This window comes from Camelina sativa, chromosome 3 (genome assembly GCF_030686135.1).
Source record: "Camelina sativa cultivar CO46 ecotype springtype chromosome 3, ASM3068613v1".
Lineage (NCBI taxonomy): Eukaryota > Viridiplantae > Streptophyta > Magnoliopsida > Brassicales > Brassicaceae > Camelina > Camelina sativa.
In genome coordinates this window covers 3,970,865-3,986,992 of record NC_141882.1, presented here as the reverse complement: position 1 = coordinate 3,986,992, position 16,128 = coordinate 3,970,865, and the positions used below count along the sequence as shown (strand labels likewise).

General features: G+C 36.5%; 2 protein-coding genes and 3 pseudogenes across 10 annotated transcripts; 3 read left to right on the top strand and 2 right to left on the bottom strand.

Moving 5' to 3' along the window:
* Positions 1-192: 192 nt before the first annotated feature.
* LOC104768640 (uncharacterized) lies at positions 193-2,094 on the top strand. The gene is made up of 2 exons (XM_010492663.3): positions 193-1,147; positions 1,487-2,094. Exons 1-2 carry the CDS (start codon positions 516-518, stop codon positions 1,923-1,925), a joined length of 1,071 nt encoding a protein of 356 aa, XP_010490965.1. The 5' UTR covers positions 193-515; the 3' UTR covers positions 1,926-2,094.
* Positions 2,095-3,873: 1,779 nt separating this feature from the next.
* On the bottom strand, positions 3,874-8,425 carry LOC104768621 (putative pentatricopeptide repeat-containing protein At1g10330 pseudogene; annotated as a pseudogene). Of its 6 annotated transcripts, XR_015588596.1 has the most exons (5): positions 8,260-8,425; positions 5,632-8,148; positions 5,350-5,453; positions 4,647-5,084; positions 3,874-4,522 (listed from the first exon to the last, which is right to left on the bottom strand). The product of XR_015588596.1 is annotated as a putative pentatricopeptide repeat-containing protein At1g10330 pseudogene, transcript variant X6 (transcript). The 6 variants fall into 6 exon arrangements; XR_015588588.1 differs by having other exon boundaries at positions 4,647-5,453; XR_015588589.1 differs by having other exon boundaries at positions 3,874-5,084; positions 5,170-5,453.
* LOC104768615 (uncharacterized) lies at positions 4,113-7,590 on the top strand (annotated as a pseudogene). The gene is made up of 4 exons (XR_015588583.1): positions 4,113-4,524; positions 4,612-5,049; positions 5,305-6,606; positions 6,918-7,590. The product of XR_015588583.1 is annotated as an uncharacterized LOC104768615 (transcript).
* Positions 8,426-8,561: 136 nt separating the features above from the next.
* LOC104768630 (zinc finger CCCH domain-containing protein 5) lies at positions 8,562-12,757 on the top strand. Of its 2 annotated transcripts, XM_019243380.2 has the most exons (9): positions 8,562-8,998; positions 9,142-9,300; positions 9,392-9,523; positions 9,623-9,781; positions 10,513-10,605; positions 10,900-11,016; positions 11,162-11,236; positions 11,319-11,530; positions 11,655-12,757. In XM_019243380.2, exons 1-9 carry the CDS (start codon positions 8,615-8,617, stop codon positions 12,574-12,576), a joined length of 2,253 nt encoding a protein of 750 aa, XP_019098925.1. In that variant the 5' UTR covers positions 8,562-8,614; the 3' UTR covers positions 12,577-12,757. The 2 variants fall into 2 exon arrangements, with proteins under 2 accessions (XP_019098925.1, XP_087354679.1); XM_087498553.1 differs by lacking the exons at positions 8,562-8,998; positions 9,142-9,300; positions 9,392-9,523; positions 9,623-9,781 and adding an exon at positions 10,244-10,384.
* Positions 12,758-15,634: 2,877 nt separating this feature from the next.
* Positions 15,635-16,008, bottom strand: LOC147946564 (uncharacterized; annotated as a pseudogene).
* Between the last annotated feature and the right edge of the window lie 120 nt (positions 16,009-16,128).

Below are 16,128 nucleotides of genomic sequence, written 5' to 3'. Positions count from 1 at the left end.
TATGGTTATTTTAGATTTCATTACCTAAATTAATTAAAAAAAAAAGAAAAAGGGATACAAATTTGTCGCAATACGTAAATTCCATTTAAGCTATCAAGAGAATTTTTGTCTAATAAAATTAAAAAGGAAAATGAAAGTGAACTTTCCTCATTTTTACCACATTCATTCACCCGTCCCGTACAATAAATAAATAGTAAGAGATGAAGTTAAAGATAAGTGACAATAAATGCCACGTGGCTCCATTAAGAATATATTTGTCATTCTCCATTGTCAAACAATCAACATGTTCTTCTTCTTCGTTCTACTACCTTACACGCACTCCACTCTTCCTTTCTTTTTTTTCATTCTTCTCTTCCGATTTCAGATTTCAAACAACATCTCGAATCCGATTCCTTTTTTTCTGCAATCTCTGTGAAAATTCCCAATTTCGATTCGTTTGCTCGATTTATTTCACCTGAGATTCTCTCGATTTCGTTGTTTTGACTTTTTTTTTTTTTTAATATAGGGACGGATCAATGGGGGTCGATTACTACAATGTACTGAAGGTGAATCGAAACGCTAACGAAGAAGATCTCAAGAAGTCATACCGGAGAATGGCGATGAAATGGCACCCTGACAAAAACCCTACCAGCAAGAAAGAAGCTGAAGCTAAGTTTAAGCAGATCTCCGAAGCTTATGACGTCTTGAGCGATCCTCAGAGACGTCAGATCTACGATCAGTACGGTGAAGAAGGTCTTAAATCTACAGATTTACCTACCGCGGCGGATACGGCGGCGCAGCATCAGCAGCAGCAGCAGCGGAGCTACTCTTCTAGTAACTCTGAGTTTCGGTATTATCCGCGTGATGCTGAGGATATCTTCGCGGAGTTTTTCGGCGAATCTGGAGATGCTTTCGGCGGAGGGAGTAGCGGAAGGACCCGTGGAGATGGCGGCGATGGTGTTGGTGTTGGTCGGAGATTTAAAAGTGCAGAAGCAGGGAGCCAGGCTAATAGAAAAACGCCGCCGACGAACAAAAAGACGCCTCCGCCGCCGCCGGCGAATAGGAAGGCACCGGCTATTGAGAGTAAATTGGCTTGCACTCTGGAGGAGCTCTACAAAGGTGCCAAGAAGAAGATGCGTATTTCTCGCGTTGTTCCTGATGATTTTGGGTTCGTTTTCTCTCATTGATCCCCTCATCTCGTTAATGCCATTGCTCGATCTCGTGTGATCCAGTTCTGATGATGCTTCCTTTACATTGTCTGATTAGCTTCCTTTACATTGTTTGATGAGATTTTGTAGCTACTAGGTTTTGCTGAACTTGATGATGTTTTCTGATAAGCTTCCTTTTACATTGTTTCCTTCAGAACCTAATCTAGGATATAATCTGTTTCCCAATTAGATTTTGTAGCTACTACAAGGTTCTGAAGAAGTGATTGTTACTTGATCTTGTTGGTGGAGCAATACGAGCTTTGATTTTTGTCTTTCTGATATGATGTCTTTATTAACAGAAAGCCAAAGACAGTTCAAGAGATTTTGAAGATAGACATAAAACCAGGTTGGAAGAGAGGCACTAAGATCACTTTCCCGGAGAAAGGAAACCAAGAACCTGGTGTCACTCCCGCGGATCTCATATTCGTGGTAGACGAGAAACCGCATTCGGTATTCAAAAGAGACGGTAATGATCTGATTCTGGAGAAGCAAGTCTCTCTTATAGATGCTTTAACCGGTCTCACCATTAGCGTAACGACTTTGGACGGGAGGAACTTAACGATCCCGGTTCTCGATGTTGTAAAACCGGGTCAGGAGATTGTGATCCCAAATGAAGGAATGCCTACTAAAGACCCTTTGAAAAGAGGAGACCTCAGAGTCAGCTTTGAGATCTTGTTCCCGTCAATGCTAACGTCAGAACAGAAGAATGACCTCAGGAGAGTTCTTGGTGGAAGCTGATGAGTTGACATTTTAGTTTTCAAGTAACGCACTTGATCTTCTTTAACTACATAAAGCTGCTAGTCAATTCAGTGTACATACATTTGAGTTATTTTTCTTTTTTTTTTTTGGTTTTTGTAAACTTTATGTGTTTATGAAATAAAACAAAAACCGGAATCGGATGAGGCTAGAACGGATTGTTTTTGAAGTAGAACTTGGCCTATTTGACTCTATGTTGTTAATGGTGAAATAGAAACAAAGAGAGAGTAAACTGGTCTGAAAAGCAAAAATTGAACTTTAAACGAAAATGCTGTATATGATTCAGAAAATAAGGAAAGGATTGCAAAGATTTCGTGAAGAATTTCTTAGACATAAGGAATGATTGAAAACAATTTCGTCAAGAAATAAGAAGATCGAAAAAGAAAGAAAACCCAGAAGCCAAATTAAATTTCAAGTCATGGTAATATTTTTCTTTTGTTTTGTTATCGTAAAATTCCAACTCTTATGGTCTACTTAGAACATTAATATGATAAGAGCGGCCGAGTAGGTATATATTGGATTTAAGGCCGCAAGCACACATTATCATTTTGTGAAAAACTGCACCAATTAATAAAGAAAATATCTATTTCAAACCCACATTTTCAAGCTTATTTCAATCTAAAATTAATTAACCATCACTATAGTAGACTAATAGCCAATTATTTGATTTTTTTGTTTGTTCAAAATTTGAGTAAAATAATACAAATTACTATTATTAGATCAAAATCATAAGGAAGAATCTTATAACTTGATCATGTGGTCAATTTATTAATAGAGAAAAAGTGATTTAGGAAAAGGTTAATATACTTAATTCCTTCCTTATACTTAGTTATCCAAGTAGCTCAAGTGCTTGACCCTGAACAAAACCTGGTTATCGCCAGAAGAATCAGATCTATATACAGACTGATTTAGTAGTTATGGAAGTATAAATTCTGTCATTTTACTTATTTCTATTTTAGAAGTCTGAAAAGTCTGAATCTTTAATCTTAATTATATAGAAAACTAGTTAATATTCTACGCATATGCGCGGATTGTTGTATTAGTTATGTTAATTCATTTTATTTTATGTAATAATCATAAAACTATAAAAAAAAATTTGAGAATATTTTTTAATAAAGGTTTTTAAAATGATATTTTTGAAAAGTGGTATTGAAAAAGATGTATTTTTGAAATTCTCCCTAAAAATGCATATATAACAAACAAATTTACTAAATGTCAATAATACATTTTATTTATTCAAATCATAAAATATCACAATATACCACTTATTTTTTTTAAATATAGTTAATGATAAAAATAAAAAATTTACTATGATATTCAAAATCCACCAAAAACATTTAATAATTAAATTCCAAAATTATCTTTTAAGTATCATTTAAATATATTTCCTATAAAATCATATGAATTGCAATAAAAAATCCCAAAAGAATAATTTAATTTAATTTCTTTTTTGAACAAAAGATTAATTTAATTTTTAATCTCTTTTATATTCACCTTAATTTAAGCTATATTGCAAGGTTAAATCTATTGATTTCCTTCTTGTAGTTAAATTTTAGAAATAGAATATTTAATTGTTATTTATATAGAAAATCATTAAATTACAAAATTTTGAATTAAAGAAACATTATAATGATCTTTATATAATTATATTTTGGGTCACAGAAACTAAATATAATGATGAGTATACAAAAAAAATGTATTACAAATTTTTTGAAGGGATGAGAGAGTTAAAAAATTTAATAATTTTATTATAATAGTTTTTTCTATTAAAATAAGGAAAGATTGTAAAATTTTCGTCAAGAATTTCCTAGAAATTAATCTTACAAATTACGTTTTATCTCGTTCACAGAAATATGATTGGATTTAGTCATCCTGTCACGTCTTCACTTATTATCTTGTGGGAAAGTCAAAGAATTTGCTCGCGAAGGAGGAAAAAGAAATAGGCTGCCCTCTGCCTTTTGTTACAATGACTATAAAACGCGTTTTAGGACACACTACAACCACCAGACTCTTATTAATACTTTTGGTTTTGTTATCAATAAAGTTCCAAAATCTTATGATCTACTAGTCATCATAAGAAATATATACTGTATAAACTACTTGGGATCTCCCTCTCCCAAGGTAAAGGATTCCTACTCTTTTAATTAGCTCTAATTTTCTTGAGAAAAGATGCAGCCGATCTTCCAAACGATCCTAAGAAACGACGTTCCAGCTTTTCTGGGTCTGGTGGCAGAGAGAGATTCGTGGCTGGAGGAGAGAAGCGATGAACAACACAGCAACACAGTGTTGCACATGGCTGCCAAGCATGGACATGGAGAACTCGTCTCCTCTAGGCTCTATTCCCGAAACAGATACGGAAACACACCTTTGCATCTCGCTGCTCTCCTTGGAGACGTTAACATAGTTATGACAATCTTAGAGTTTGGATTAGAAGCTTGTTCCGCACGCAACAGTAACAACCAAACACCCCTCTACCTAGCTTGTCGCAGCATTTCCATGGAGGCTGCCACACTCGTTGCGGAAAAGACACCATCAATCGGCCTTGATGAACTCAATTTCGCCCTATCAAGTGGATCCACCTGTAAGTTTCAAGTGTCCGTATGCTCAACATTTTTCCGTAATCTTACATAAACTCACTGGCTCATTAGTGTGTTCGGATCATTGTCAGGTATTGCAGAAATTATACTAGAGAGATTCCCAGACCTCGCAAGGGAAGAAGCTTGGGTGGTCGAAGGCAGCTCGCTATCAACACTTCTGCATCATGCCTGTGATAGAGGAGACTTCAACTGACAAGTATATTGTTAGGCCTTGATCAAGGACTAGAAGAAGCTGTTAACGCCAATGGTTTATCACCTCTGCATCTGGGGTCCTCAGAGGCTCGGTTGTAATCCTGGAGGAGTTCCTGGAAAAGGCTCCGTTGTCTTTTGGCTTTCTCACGCCATCAAAAGAGACAGTCTTTCATCTCGCTGCACGAAACAAAAACATAGATGCCTTCGTTTTCATGGCCGAGAGTGTGGGCATTAACAGCCAAGATCTTTTGCAGCAAACTGATGAAAATGGCAACACTGTTTTACACATTGCTGCCTCCCTGGCTTGTTGTGCTCCGGTGAGTAGTTTTCTACTTTTCTTCGTTGCTTTCCCCTGTATAAACCCAACGCATATTTTAGTTACACATTTTTGACCTGTGTGTGATATGCTCTTTGCTAGGAACCCCATATAGACTAACATGAGCATGTCCACTTATTATCTAATGAGTTGAAAATCCATAGAGAAATAAAAAGGAATATGATTCAGTTCTGCTTCAGAATTTCTTGTATTTTGTTGTATCTCCTCTGACATATCCCTACTGGATAAATTTCAGCTGCTACGTTACATTGTTGGTAAGAAGATAGTGGATATCAGCTACAAGAACAAGATGGGTTTTGCAGCTGGCTGAGGTTCGATACCGAGCTGGATTCTAAGAACACTGAAGTACTTGAGATCCACGCCAATCCATTTCATAAACGATCTCTGGAACGCATTAAAACTTTAGTTAGCTGCAAAAGCTCTAAACAGAACGAGATAATACGGTTGCTTGAGCTAATCGAAACAAAAACATCAGAGATAGCAGAGATAAAGAGAAAAAAGAAAGGGGAAGCGGAAAGAGGTCGTAAGAGCATGGAATATGAGATGCATATAGAAGCCTTACAAAATGCAAGAAACACGATCGCGATCGTGGCTGTCCTGATTGCTTCAGTTTCTTATGCCGGTGGGATAAACCCTCCTGGCGGCGTCTACGAAGATGGGCCATGGAGAGGGAAATCGATTGTAGGCAATACAGCAGCGTTCAAAGTCTTTGCAATATGCAACAACATCGCACTGTTCACATCGTTGTGCATAGTTATTCTTCTTGTTAGCATCATACCTTTCAAGATGAAACCTTTAAAGAGATTATTGGTGGCCACACACAGGATGATGTGGGTTTCGGTAGGGTTCATGGCGACGGCTTATGTAGCGGCATCTTGGGTAACCATACCACATTTACACGGAACACGATGGTTGTTTCCAACCATTGTATCTGTTGCCGGTGGATCGTTGACGGTTCTCTTTTCCTATCTTGGAGTTGAGACCATCAGTCATTGGTTCAAGAAGATGAATCGTGTAGGAGATATACCGGTTTACTATATCAAGAAAAGACGTGTCGGAGATTTACCTCCCTTTGTAAGGACCAGCTCAGATCATCTGACCTCCGCATTAAGAAAAAGCAATCTCAGTGAAGGAGATAGGCCTTCCTTTGCAAGGACCAACTCAGATTTGGCTGCCTCCGGAAAATCAGGCTATTTCACCTATTGAATCTTTTGAAAAAAGTTGTTTATCTTTCGAGCAAGCATGTATGAAAAAAGAGAACATGTCGTCATTTTTATCTCATCTGATTCTCAAGAAGAAAGGTCTCTCTTATAGATGCTTTAACCGGCTTCACGCTCAACAACTCTTAACTGGATATTGTAAAACAGGGTCAGGAGATTGTGATCCCAAACGAAAAAATGCCCACTAAAGACCCTTGGAAAGAAAAGGTCTCCAAGTCTACTTTGAGATCTTGTTCCCGTCAAGGTTAACGTCAGAACAGAAGAATAACCTTAAGAGAAAGCTTGGTGGAGCTGGTGTGCTGACATTTAGTCTTCAAGTAAGCTCTTGATCTTCTTTATCAACGAATTCTACAGAAAGCCGCTATGAGTGAACTGAACATAGTAGAACAGAACAGAGATCACACAGTGCTTCTCACTTCTCAAGCCTTAAGAGAGCACACTGTAAGCAGGGATTTTCCGAATTCCAGCTCCTGTCATGGCTTTCCTCATCTGTTCTGCTTCTAACCAATTGCTATCCAAAGCATTTAACGTAGACAATGCCACATACTGGCCACAGTGTTGAGGTTGCAGTCCGATAAGCTGTTTACCTACTTTATTTCCTAACTCAGCATTCTCATGAATCTTGCAGGCTCCCAAAAGAGCTCCGAGAACAGAAGCATCAGGCTTGGATGGCAAATTATTAATGAAATTGGCCGCGTCAACCAATAGTCCAGCTCTACCTATGAGATCAACAATGCAACCGTAATGCTCTGATGTTGGAATGATCTTGTACTCGCTACATATGGAAGAGAACAACTGGATACCTAAGTCCACAAGTCGAGATCGAGCACAGGCCGTGAGTACTGCAAGTAAAGTAATCCCATTTGGAAGCACGTTCATCGATTTCATCATCTCAAACATATGTAGCGCTTTCTTAGGTCTACCATTGGAGGCAAGAGCTGATATTATCGCATTCCACGCACAAACTTTTTTATCACAAATTTGATCGAAAATGGTCAATGCCATCTCCAAGTCACCGGCTTTTCCATACATATCGAGCAAAGCAGTACCCAAAGTGGTAGTGAGGATGATCTCTCTGCCCATAACATATCCATGAATCTGCTTCCCCAAATGAAAACCTCCTCGATCCAAATTAGCACAAGAAGAAAGCACACTAACCAAAGTAGCCTCATTCGGAGTTACTACCGCACGCTCATTATTCTGTATCATCTCACCAAAAAGCATAACAGCTTTGGCGTGTAACCCGTTCTTACTAAACCCATTAATAACAGTAGTCCAAGAAACTACATCAGTTACAGGCATACTCTGAAATAACTCGAAAGCAAAATCCATCTCTCCGTTTCTTCCACAAGCGTCAAGCAAACTGTTAAAAGCTACAACACAAGGGTCTACAATACCATCAAACATCTTCCTCGAGCTCTTTAAATCACAGACTTCACCATAGAATCGAACAAAAGAAGTCTGAACAAAAGGGTCCCATAGAACACCCCGTTTAAGAGTTTGGCCATGTAAGGCAACACCATAAGAAACAGAGAAAGATGAACACGCTGCTTTTATCAGAGAAGGGAAAGTGAGGTTGATTGGTCGGACTTGGCTTGCAAGCATGTGGGTGAAGAGAGCAAGAGAGGTTTTGGATTGTCCTGTAGTGAGATAAGACCGAATGAGAGTGTTGTAGACGCATTTCGTCTTCCATCTCGAAGCGACCAATGCGTTGCTGGTAAAAAGGACGGTGTGAATCTGCTTAATCTGGTTTGAGGAGTTGAAGAAACGTTGGAGAAGATAAAGTGCGTCTTCAAGAGACAAACTGAAACCCGAGAAAGAAGAATAACGCATGCAATTTGGAGAAAAGCTCAAGCAATCTACAAAGCTCACAACAACAACAACAAAAAGCTGACTTTAGTATGCAAAGTCAAAAAATATACGAAACCCAAAAAACAAAAAAGACGAGTAATTTAAGAAGTGTTACTCACAAAGGAATAAGTTTGATTACGGTGCTCGTATCTCGCATCCAGTGAAACCTTTGCTGTTTATAAGACGGAGAAAGATTCGATTGTTTTTGAGAAAGTTACAAATCAAAAGTGTGAAGACAGTGGAGAAATTTACAATCTGGCCATCTGCTTGACCCCCAAAACCTGCAATTGAAATCTCAGATGATTAATAGGTAAACCAACTAGGGTTCTCCGGTTTGGTATGGTTTGATCCAATTTTATTTCGATTTCTTTACCATACGGTTTCGGTTCAATCAAACCGAATTAATACCCTTCAAATTAAAATTGTGTGTTTCCACCACCGGGAAGCGAGAGTGGTTCACGATACCGGGAAATAATGGAAGGGGAACGACACGAGGAAGCGGCGGGGGAGATGGAAGGTTTTGAAGAGAGTAAAGACAAAGCGGCGGAGATGAGTCGTAAGGAGAAGCGAAAAGCGATGAAGAAATTGAAGAGGAAGCAGGTGAGGAAGGAGATAGCGGAGAAGGAGAGAGAGGAGACGGAGGCTAAGTTAAACGATCCGGCGGAACAGGAGAGGCTGAAGGCGATTGAGGAAGAGGAGGCGCGGATGAGAGAGAAGGAGTTGAAGGAGTTCGAGGAGAGTGAGAGAGCTTGGAGAGAGGCTATGGAGATTAAGAGGAAGAAAGAAGAGGAAGAAGAAGCGAAACGAGAAGAGGAAGAGAGGCGTTGGAAGGATCTAGACGAGTTGAGAAAGCTTGAGGTACTGCTTTGTTGTTTGTTGTTAATTTCTTCATCATCGCGTGGCTGTTTGCTGAGGAACTGTTAGGGTTCTCATATCTTATTGGTTGCTGCCGAATTCATTGTAGAAGATCTTAAGTTTAAATTGCATATCCCTTTTGGCAGGCTAGTGGGAACAATGAATGTGCCGAGGATGAGGATGGTGAATATGAATATATCGAAGAAGGGCCTCCAGAAATTATATTCCAAGGAAATGAGATCATTCTCAGAAAGAACAAAGTGAGGGTTCCAAAGAAGCCCCTAGTTCAGGTGGATGGAAACGAGGTAAACCATCATCTCTAGGTGCACATGCCTGCTATCTTCACTGTTTTGATTTTTTTTTTTCTAGAGTTCCAATGTGGAGTTTGTTTTGCAGATTTCTGACAGGCCTACATCAAATCCTCTACCTCCGGGAACTGAAGCTTGTGCCAGCTATCAGAATGTTAGTTCTGCGCAACAGATTCTGGAGAATGTTGCACAAGAAGTACCCAACTTTGGAACTGAGCAGGTGCTTGTTATATTCCTTGATGAGATTGCATTAGTGTCAGCTATCATTCTTGTGTCCTTTTTACTAACTTCGCTTTGTTGTTATCCTCTTACTTTCCAGGATAAATCTCATTGTCCTTTTCATTTGAAAACTGGAGCTTGTCGGTTTGGCCCACGTTGTAGCAGAGTTCATTTCTACCCCAATAAATCGTGCACACTACTTATGAAGAACATGTATAATGGTCCTGGTATTGCTTGGGAACAGGATGAGGGGCTTGAGGTCTGTAACCGCTGTCATCTCGTGATGCTAGTATCCTGCTAATAATTAGTTCTTCTCTATTACTCTCCGCTCTCATTATCTGAATCAACATTACCACAGTTCCTCTGCCTCTTTTCTGTTTTGTTTTGCTCTGTGCTTTTGAATTTACAGAATTATGCTGCTTGTTTTTTCTTTGATCCTTGTTACCTCTTCTTTAACTTACATCAGACATTGATGGCTTCCCTTCAGTGGAGGTGCATGATTATAACCTGGGCGGGGTGGAGTTGCGATTCACTTCTTTGTATCCTACCTGATTGATAGATTAGCTATTATGTGATTGTTATCTCGACCACAGAAACTGTGGCCTTCTCTATTTGTGCCCTCTCTTGCCTTGATAGCAGTACCAGATACTGTAGCTTGTTTGTCGGTGTTTCATATCTTGTTCTTTGAGTGTTTTTTAATTTGCTTGTGGGAGTGGGTGATATGTAACAAAGGATTCATCCGATTCTCTATACCTCTGAATTGCTTGATTTTCCTGAATTAAGAACAGAATAGTGTCCTTCATACGTGCTGGCTGCTTTGGGCTAGTAGTGTCTGAACAGAAGCTAGTGCAGTTATAATTTAGTAAGGCTCTAGCTATCCTGGTTTGCTTGATATTAAAATAGTGGACATCACATGCATTTTATTCACCTTGTTTCCGTCCTTTTAACCACTTACTTTAGTTTACTCTTTTTTTCCCGGCTTCCTTGCAGTATACAGATGAGGAGGCTGAACGTTGTTATGAAGAATTTTATGAAGATGTTCATACAGAGTTTCAAAAGTATGGAGAACTTATTAATTTCAAGGTCTGTCGATTCTGTTCTGCTCCTTCTCTTCCCCCTCTTTTTTTTCCTTTCCATTTAGCCATAGATTCAATTTTTACTAAATGTGAATGTAAGTTCTTGAACCTGCAAGCCACACTATTGGCACTAGGCAAGGCATTTTTGAAAATTAGTGGTTCCCGGCATCTTTTCTCATCATCAAATGACCAAATGTAACCCTGTTTCTGAGAATAAAACTTGTTTGGTAGATATGTGTTGTCTTTCGGCCTTTTTTCCTACCCTTTCTTTTCTCAAAACCAAAATTTATATCCGTTTCAGGTGTGTAGAAATGGCTCATTCCACTTGAAGGGCAATGTATACGTACACTACAGATCATTAGAATCAGCTATTCTTGCTTACCAGTCCATTAATGGTCGATACTTTGCTGGTAAACAGGTACACTGTTAGTCTGGAGACCTTTCCAACTTCCTTTCATTGAAAAATGTGACTAACGATTTGGTCTAGTGACTTCCTGTGCAATATTTCTGGTACTTTCAGCTTGCTGACATTTATATCCATGATTATTGCACATCCTCGTCAGGTAAAATGCGAGTTTGTCAACATCTCAAGATGGAAAGTTGCCATATGTGGGGAGTACATGAAGTCCAGGCTTAAAGTATGACTCTTCATCTGCTTCTTATCTGAGATCCCAACTTCTTGCTTATCTCTCTAATTCATGATATTCATATATTCTACAGACTTGTTCTCGTGGTTCTGCTTGCAATTTTATTCATTGTTTCCGAAATCCTGGTGGAGACTACGAATGGGCTGACCATGACAGACCACCTCCAAGATTCTGGATTCACAAAATGACCGCTTTATTTGGTTATTCAGATGAAAAGCACATGGAGCATGAATCTTTAGGGTCATTGAACGATTCGAGATTAGATCTACCAACAGATACACACAGGTAGGTAGCTTTATAGTTGGATTTCTAAATTTTGAGGACCTTCATCGGTAACTTATCAGTCTATATCGTGCATGCTTAATTTGGTGTAGAAGCGTCATGCTCATGTGTTTTGTTTCCATGTTAGGCAACCTTCAAGAAGATCTAGATTGAGGGACCATGAACATGCAAACGGTGGATCTAAGATTTCTTGTAGGAGCCGTAACAATCATGGTGATACCCGGGAGAATACTCGTGGAGACAAACTTAGTAGGCAGGCCGAGAACAGTCATGATGGAGATGACAGTCCTAGCAGAGATGGGAGTTTAGAGAGGGAGATGTATAAAGAGCGACGGCATGCTAAGGACACATTGCATCGTGATAGCAGATGGTCTGAACACTCTCCTGGACATAGGGTGATAAGGAAAAGAACCCATGGGATGTATTCTGATGATGATTTTTCTGATGGAGATGACAATGGTAGGAGAGAAACGGGTCACAAACGAAAATCCAGAAGAGGGACAGATTCAGAAGCTCAAGAACAGATGGACGATAAAAAGGACAGGAAAACCCGCCGTAGTTCAAGAAAACACAGTAGGGAAGGGTCATCAGCTGACCGTGAGGAGAGTCATGAACATGGTAGGGTTCGTACATCGAAACTTCGGGATGAAAGAAGCAGCTCAAGATATTCGCACGCGGAAGTTTCAACTGAAAGTAGACATCGTCAGCATAAAGGATCAGACCTTCGAGTTAATGGAGAAAATAACAGGAAGAGAAGTGTAGAAACTACTCCTCCCACAGAATGTCGTCGGTCAGATAAAGAAGATAGGGGCAAAAGCAAAGAGAGGCACAGATACAATTCCCAAGATCCTGACTCTGATCGAAGCAGGAAAGGAAAACGTCAGACTGGTTTATCAAGTGAGGAGAGTTCAGATAGAGAAACACACAATGAGAGACCTCATCGCCATAGAAAAAGAAGACGGTCACAAAACTCAGACGACAAGAGTCGTAAATTTGCTGAGGAATCAGAGGAAGTCGAAGAAGAGTTTGAGCGTTGGAGACCAGTGTGATCTCAATCTATGTTCTTGTGACTTCTTGTTGGCCTCATCGTCTTCGCATCTGTAATTTAGTTTTATCAAGTGAAAAAGTTTTGGTGAAAATCGAAATTATGACAAAACAGTTAAAAGTAGTATAGTTTTGTTTATTTGTTATATATGAACTTTAATAATTTCTCAAGGTTTTGGTCAAAAATATTAAATATCTATAAATTAAGGTAAATAAACAAATTAATCTATACTATTAAATGGGAAGCACACTTAGGGATTTAAAAAAAAAAAACATAACATATATCCATGTTGCCAAACAGACCAACTTGCATTAAAAAAAAATGGTAACAACTATTGAAGAAATATAATTGGTTATAGATTTGGTATATATATTTTGATATGGATATAAATGATAAATAATTAATTTTGAATATATTAAGTTTTCCAAATATTTTTCTAAATTAAATATTAAACTAATGATTTTCTCCTTAAATTTAATTAGAACATACCGTCACTATAAAAAAAATTAAAGCCAACAAGATTACAAAATGAAATTTAAAATATTATAATAAAAACGAAATTATTTCTAGAATTTATATAGTTATTAAAATTTTATAAAATAATAAGAGATTTCCGCAATTAATAACATACCAAAAATGTAAGTTATTATTTAACAAAATTTCCATAAAAAACGAATCTAATTAATTTCAAATAGTATTTATGAAAATAACTTAACTTAAATTTAAATAGATGATTTCTTTTAAGAAACCTTGAAATAAAATCAGTAATTATTTACAAAATTTCTAAAATTTAGGGATTATTTCTAAAACTAACCATATATATTTACTCTCATCGGTTTAATAGGAAAATCTAGAATATTAATTCAAAATTCAAATCTAATTATCCATATAGATTCAAACATATTGTATATGCATTAACTGAAAAATAAATAAGTTTTAAAAAGATTTTATATAGATTTTTTAGTTTTCAACGTAAAGGTAAAAATGTTTACTCTTTCAAGCTTTATAAATAGAGTAATTGACCTAACATTCACATATCGATATCATATACACTACTCTAGCACTATTTTTGTTTGTATCTCTTTGTTTCTGCAAAAAAAAAAAAAGTATCTTTGTATTAAGTTTATGATTTATGATTCTATGTCCAGTTTATGATTTATGATTCTTATGATTTGTTAAATTTATAATTTCCTGTTGTGTATATAAGCATATACAAATCAAGATTTTTTTTGAAAGCATACATTTTTCTATCTAGAGATTGTATATAAGGGATGATTGTGGTATGAACGGGTGTTCATCCAATTGACATAGCATCTGCAAAACAAGAAACTTACATTTGATTGCTTAAAAAAGTCCACATTTTTATATGAACATGGTAAGTCACAAAATACTATATTAGTGTTTGTTTTCTTCAGCTTTTCTATAGATTTATTTAAGAAACCTTTGTAGAAAATTCTTATTAGAGTGTTTAGTTGAGCTTTGCATTAACATTAATTTAATTTTGAAACCATCAAGGGGTACATATACATAAACTATATAAGTACAATTAATCTCCCATGACTATATTGTAATCAGCAGTATGTATTAAATTATATTATTTTCTTATTTTTCCAAATATATGATGTTAACAGTCTTTATTAAAATGGCAATATAACTTGGGATGTATATGGAAAAGAAAACAAAAAACACACATCACAGTAAAATTTTATAACATGAGCACCTTGAAATTGTTTTATAGTCTTTTAAGTAATGGTTACCTTGAATTCCTAATGAAATTTTCAAGGTAACGATGACTCATAGTATAAAAATTTCTAATCCAAATCTTAAAGTACTGATTAACACTCAAACACCCAAATATTCATAAATCAAAACGACAAAATTTTGGGTTAATGATGTTATACTATATAAATATGTTTACACGTACTTTTTTCTTTTTGGTAAGGATATGTTTACACATACTAAATAAATGATTCTTACTATTTTCAATTGAACTAGCGTAAGTTCAAAATAAAATTAAAATAAAAAGTACATAAAATATTTTCTGTAACATTTAAAAATATTAAAAAAAAACATGATCTAATATAGGTGCAATATATATAAAATAGTAAGAATAAAGAAGTCAATTAATTTTGTAATATTTTTATTAAAACATATGATATATAGATATACTATGAATTATATTTATGTTTATTTCATAGGGGAGTTCGAGAATTTATGTATTCGTCCGGTCCCCTCCCGTTTTCAATCGAAAATTTGTCCCATATCCGGAATGTTCCATATTGGGAATGTTTTCTGTTATGCAAAGAAAAATTGAGAACGGGTGTATGACATAATGGAACATGACAAAACGAAAAGAGAGTTACGGCCATCCCTAAATATTTGTATATGTTGTAAACGGGTTTGCATCGCTGTTAGCGGTTATATATCCAATTTGATAGTTCACAAATTTAATAGAATCCAACCAATCCTTTGTTTGATTTAGTTTGTTACCAGTCCAACCGTTATGTTGTTTCAAATTTTAAAATACTGGAGAAATCATTATTATTTAAAAAATTTCAAATATTAATAAACCAAACCAAATATCAAACTAAAATCTCAATTAGTATAAGTTTGATTATATAGACAAAAATAATTTTGTTTATAAACATAACTCCGCAGGTATGTGCAGGTCGGAACCTAGTTAATTATTTAAGTAGTAGTATCGTTTTGACCAAAAAAAAATAATTATGGATTGGCCAAGTGTGTATGTCATGGGGGAGAGAAGGATCGGATCAGCTCCGACGAAAGAGTGTTGTTTCCTTTCAAAAATCTAAATAACCATAAGAACGGACGAGATGTTGGATGAGGCGTGACTATGTTAAACATAATTATATAGATAGTAATTTAGTATTGAAAAGAAGACTTGATTTATATTGCTATCATTATATTATTGTAAATTTGTAATCCTTGAATGTAAAACTAACTTTAGCTTAAGAAAACAACTAAACGTCGATAATTAAGGAAGAATAGAGAGAAAACAGCTAAATATCAAACGATTAACATAGCTCTTATAGTTAAAAAATTTACTTCGTGGCAGGAGGAATTGCGCCTGCAATTCTTGAACATTGCTCTTTCAACATTGGAGGAAAAAATGGATTGATTGGGAGTTTTGGCAAGCAATTGGTTTCACCTTCCAAAAATGCTTTGCAGCAAGCTAGACCAATGTTGCCAAATCGTCCACTAAGTATGGCTTGAGAAATCTCTGTGATGCATCCCGGAATATTCATCACGGATGACCAACATTTTGCAATATCGGGGAATCCTGCCATGTCGGGGCTAGGTTGGAAGGGAAAAGGAAAAGTAAGGGAAAAGGAAAAGTAAGTTGTGGTAGCTGAGCATTTGTGGAGACAACAACAGATATGATCACTAGAAGAAGAACAACATTCTTGATAGACATAATTGAGAAATCTTAGAATTGATAAAAAAATATTATAACTCTATGTGAAGTTTGTTTTGTTGATTGATGAACAATAACAAGATCCTTGCCCGTTTATTTATACGAAAACAGTGCTTATAT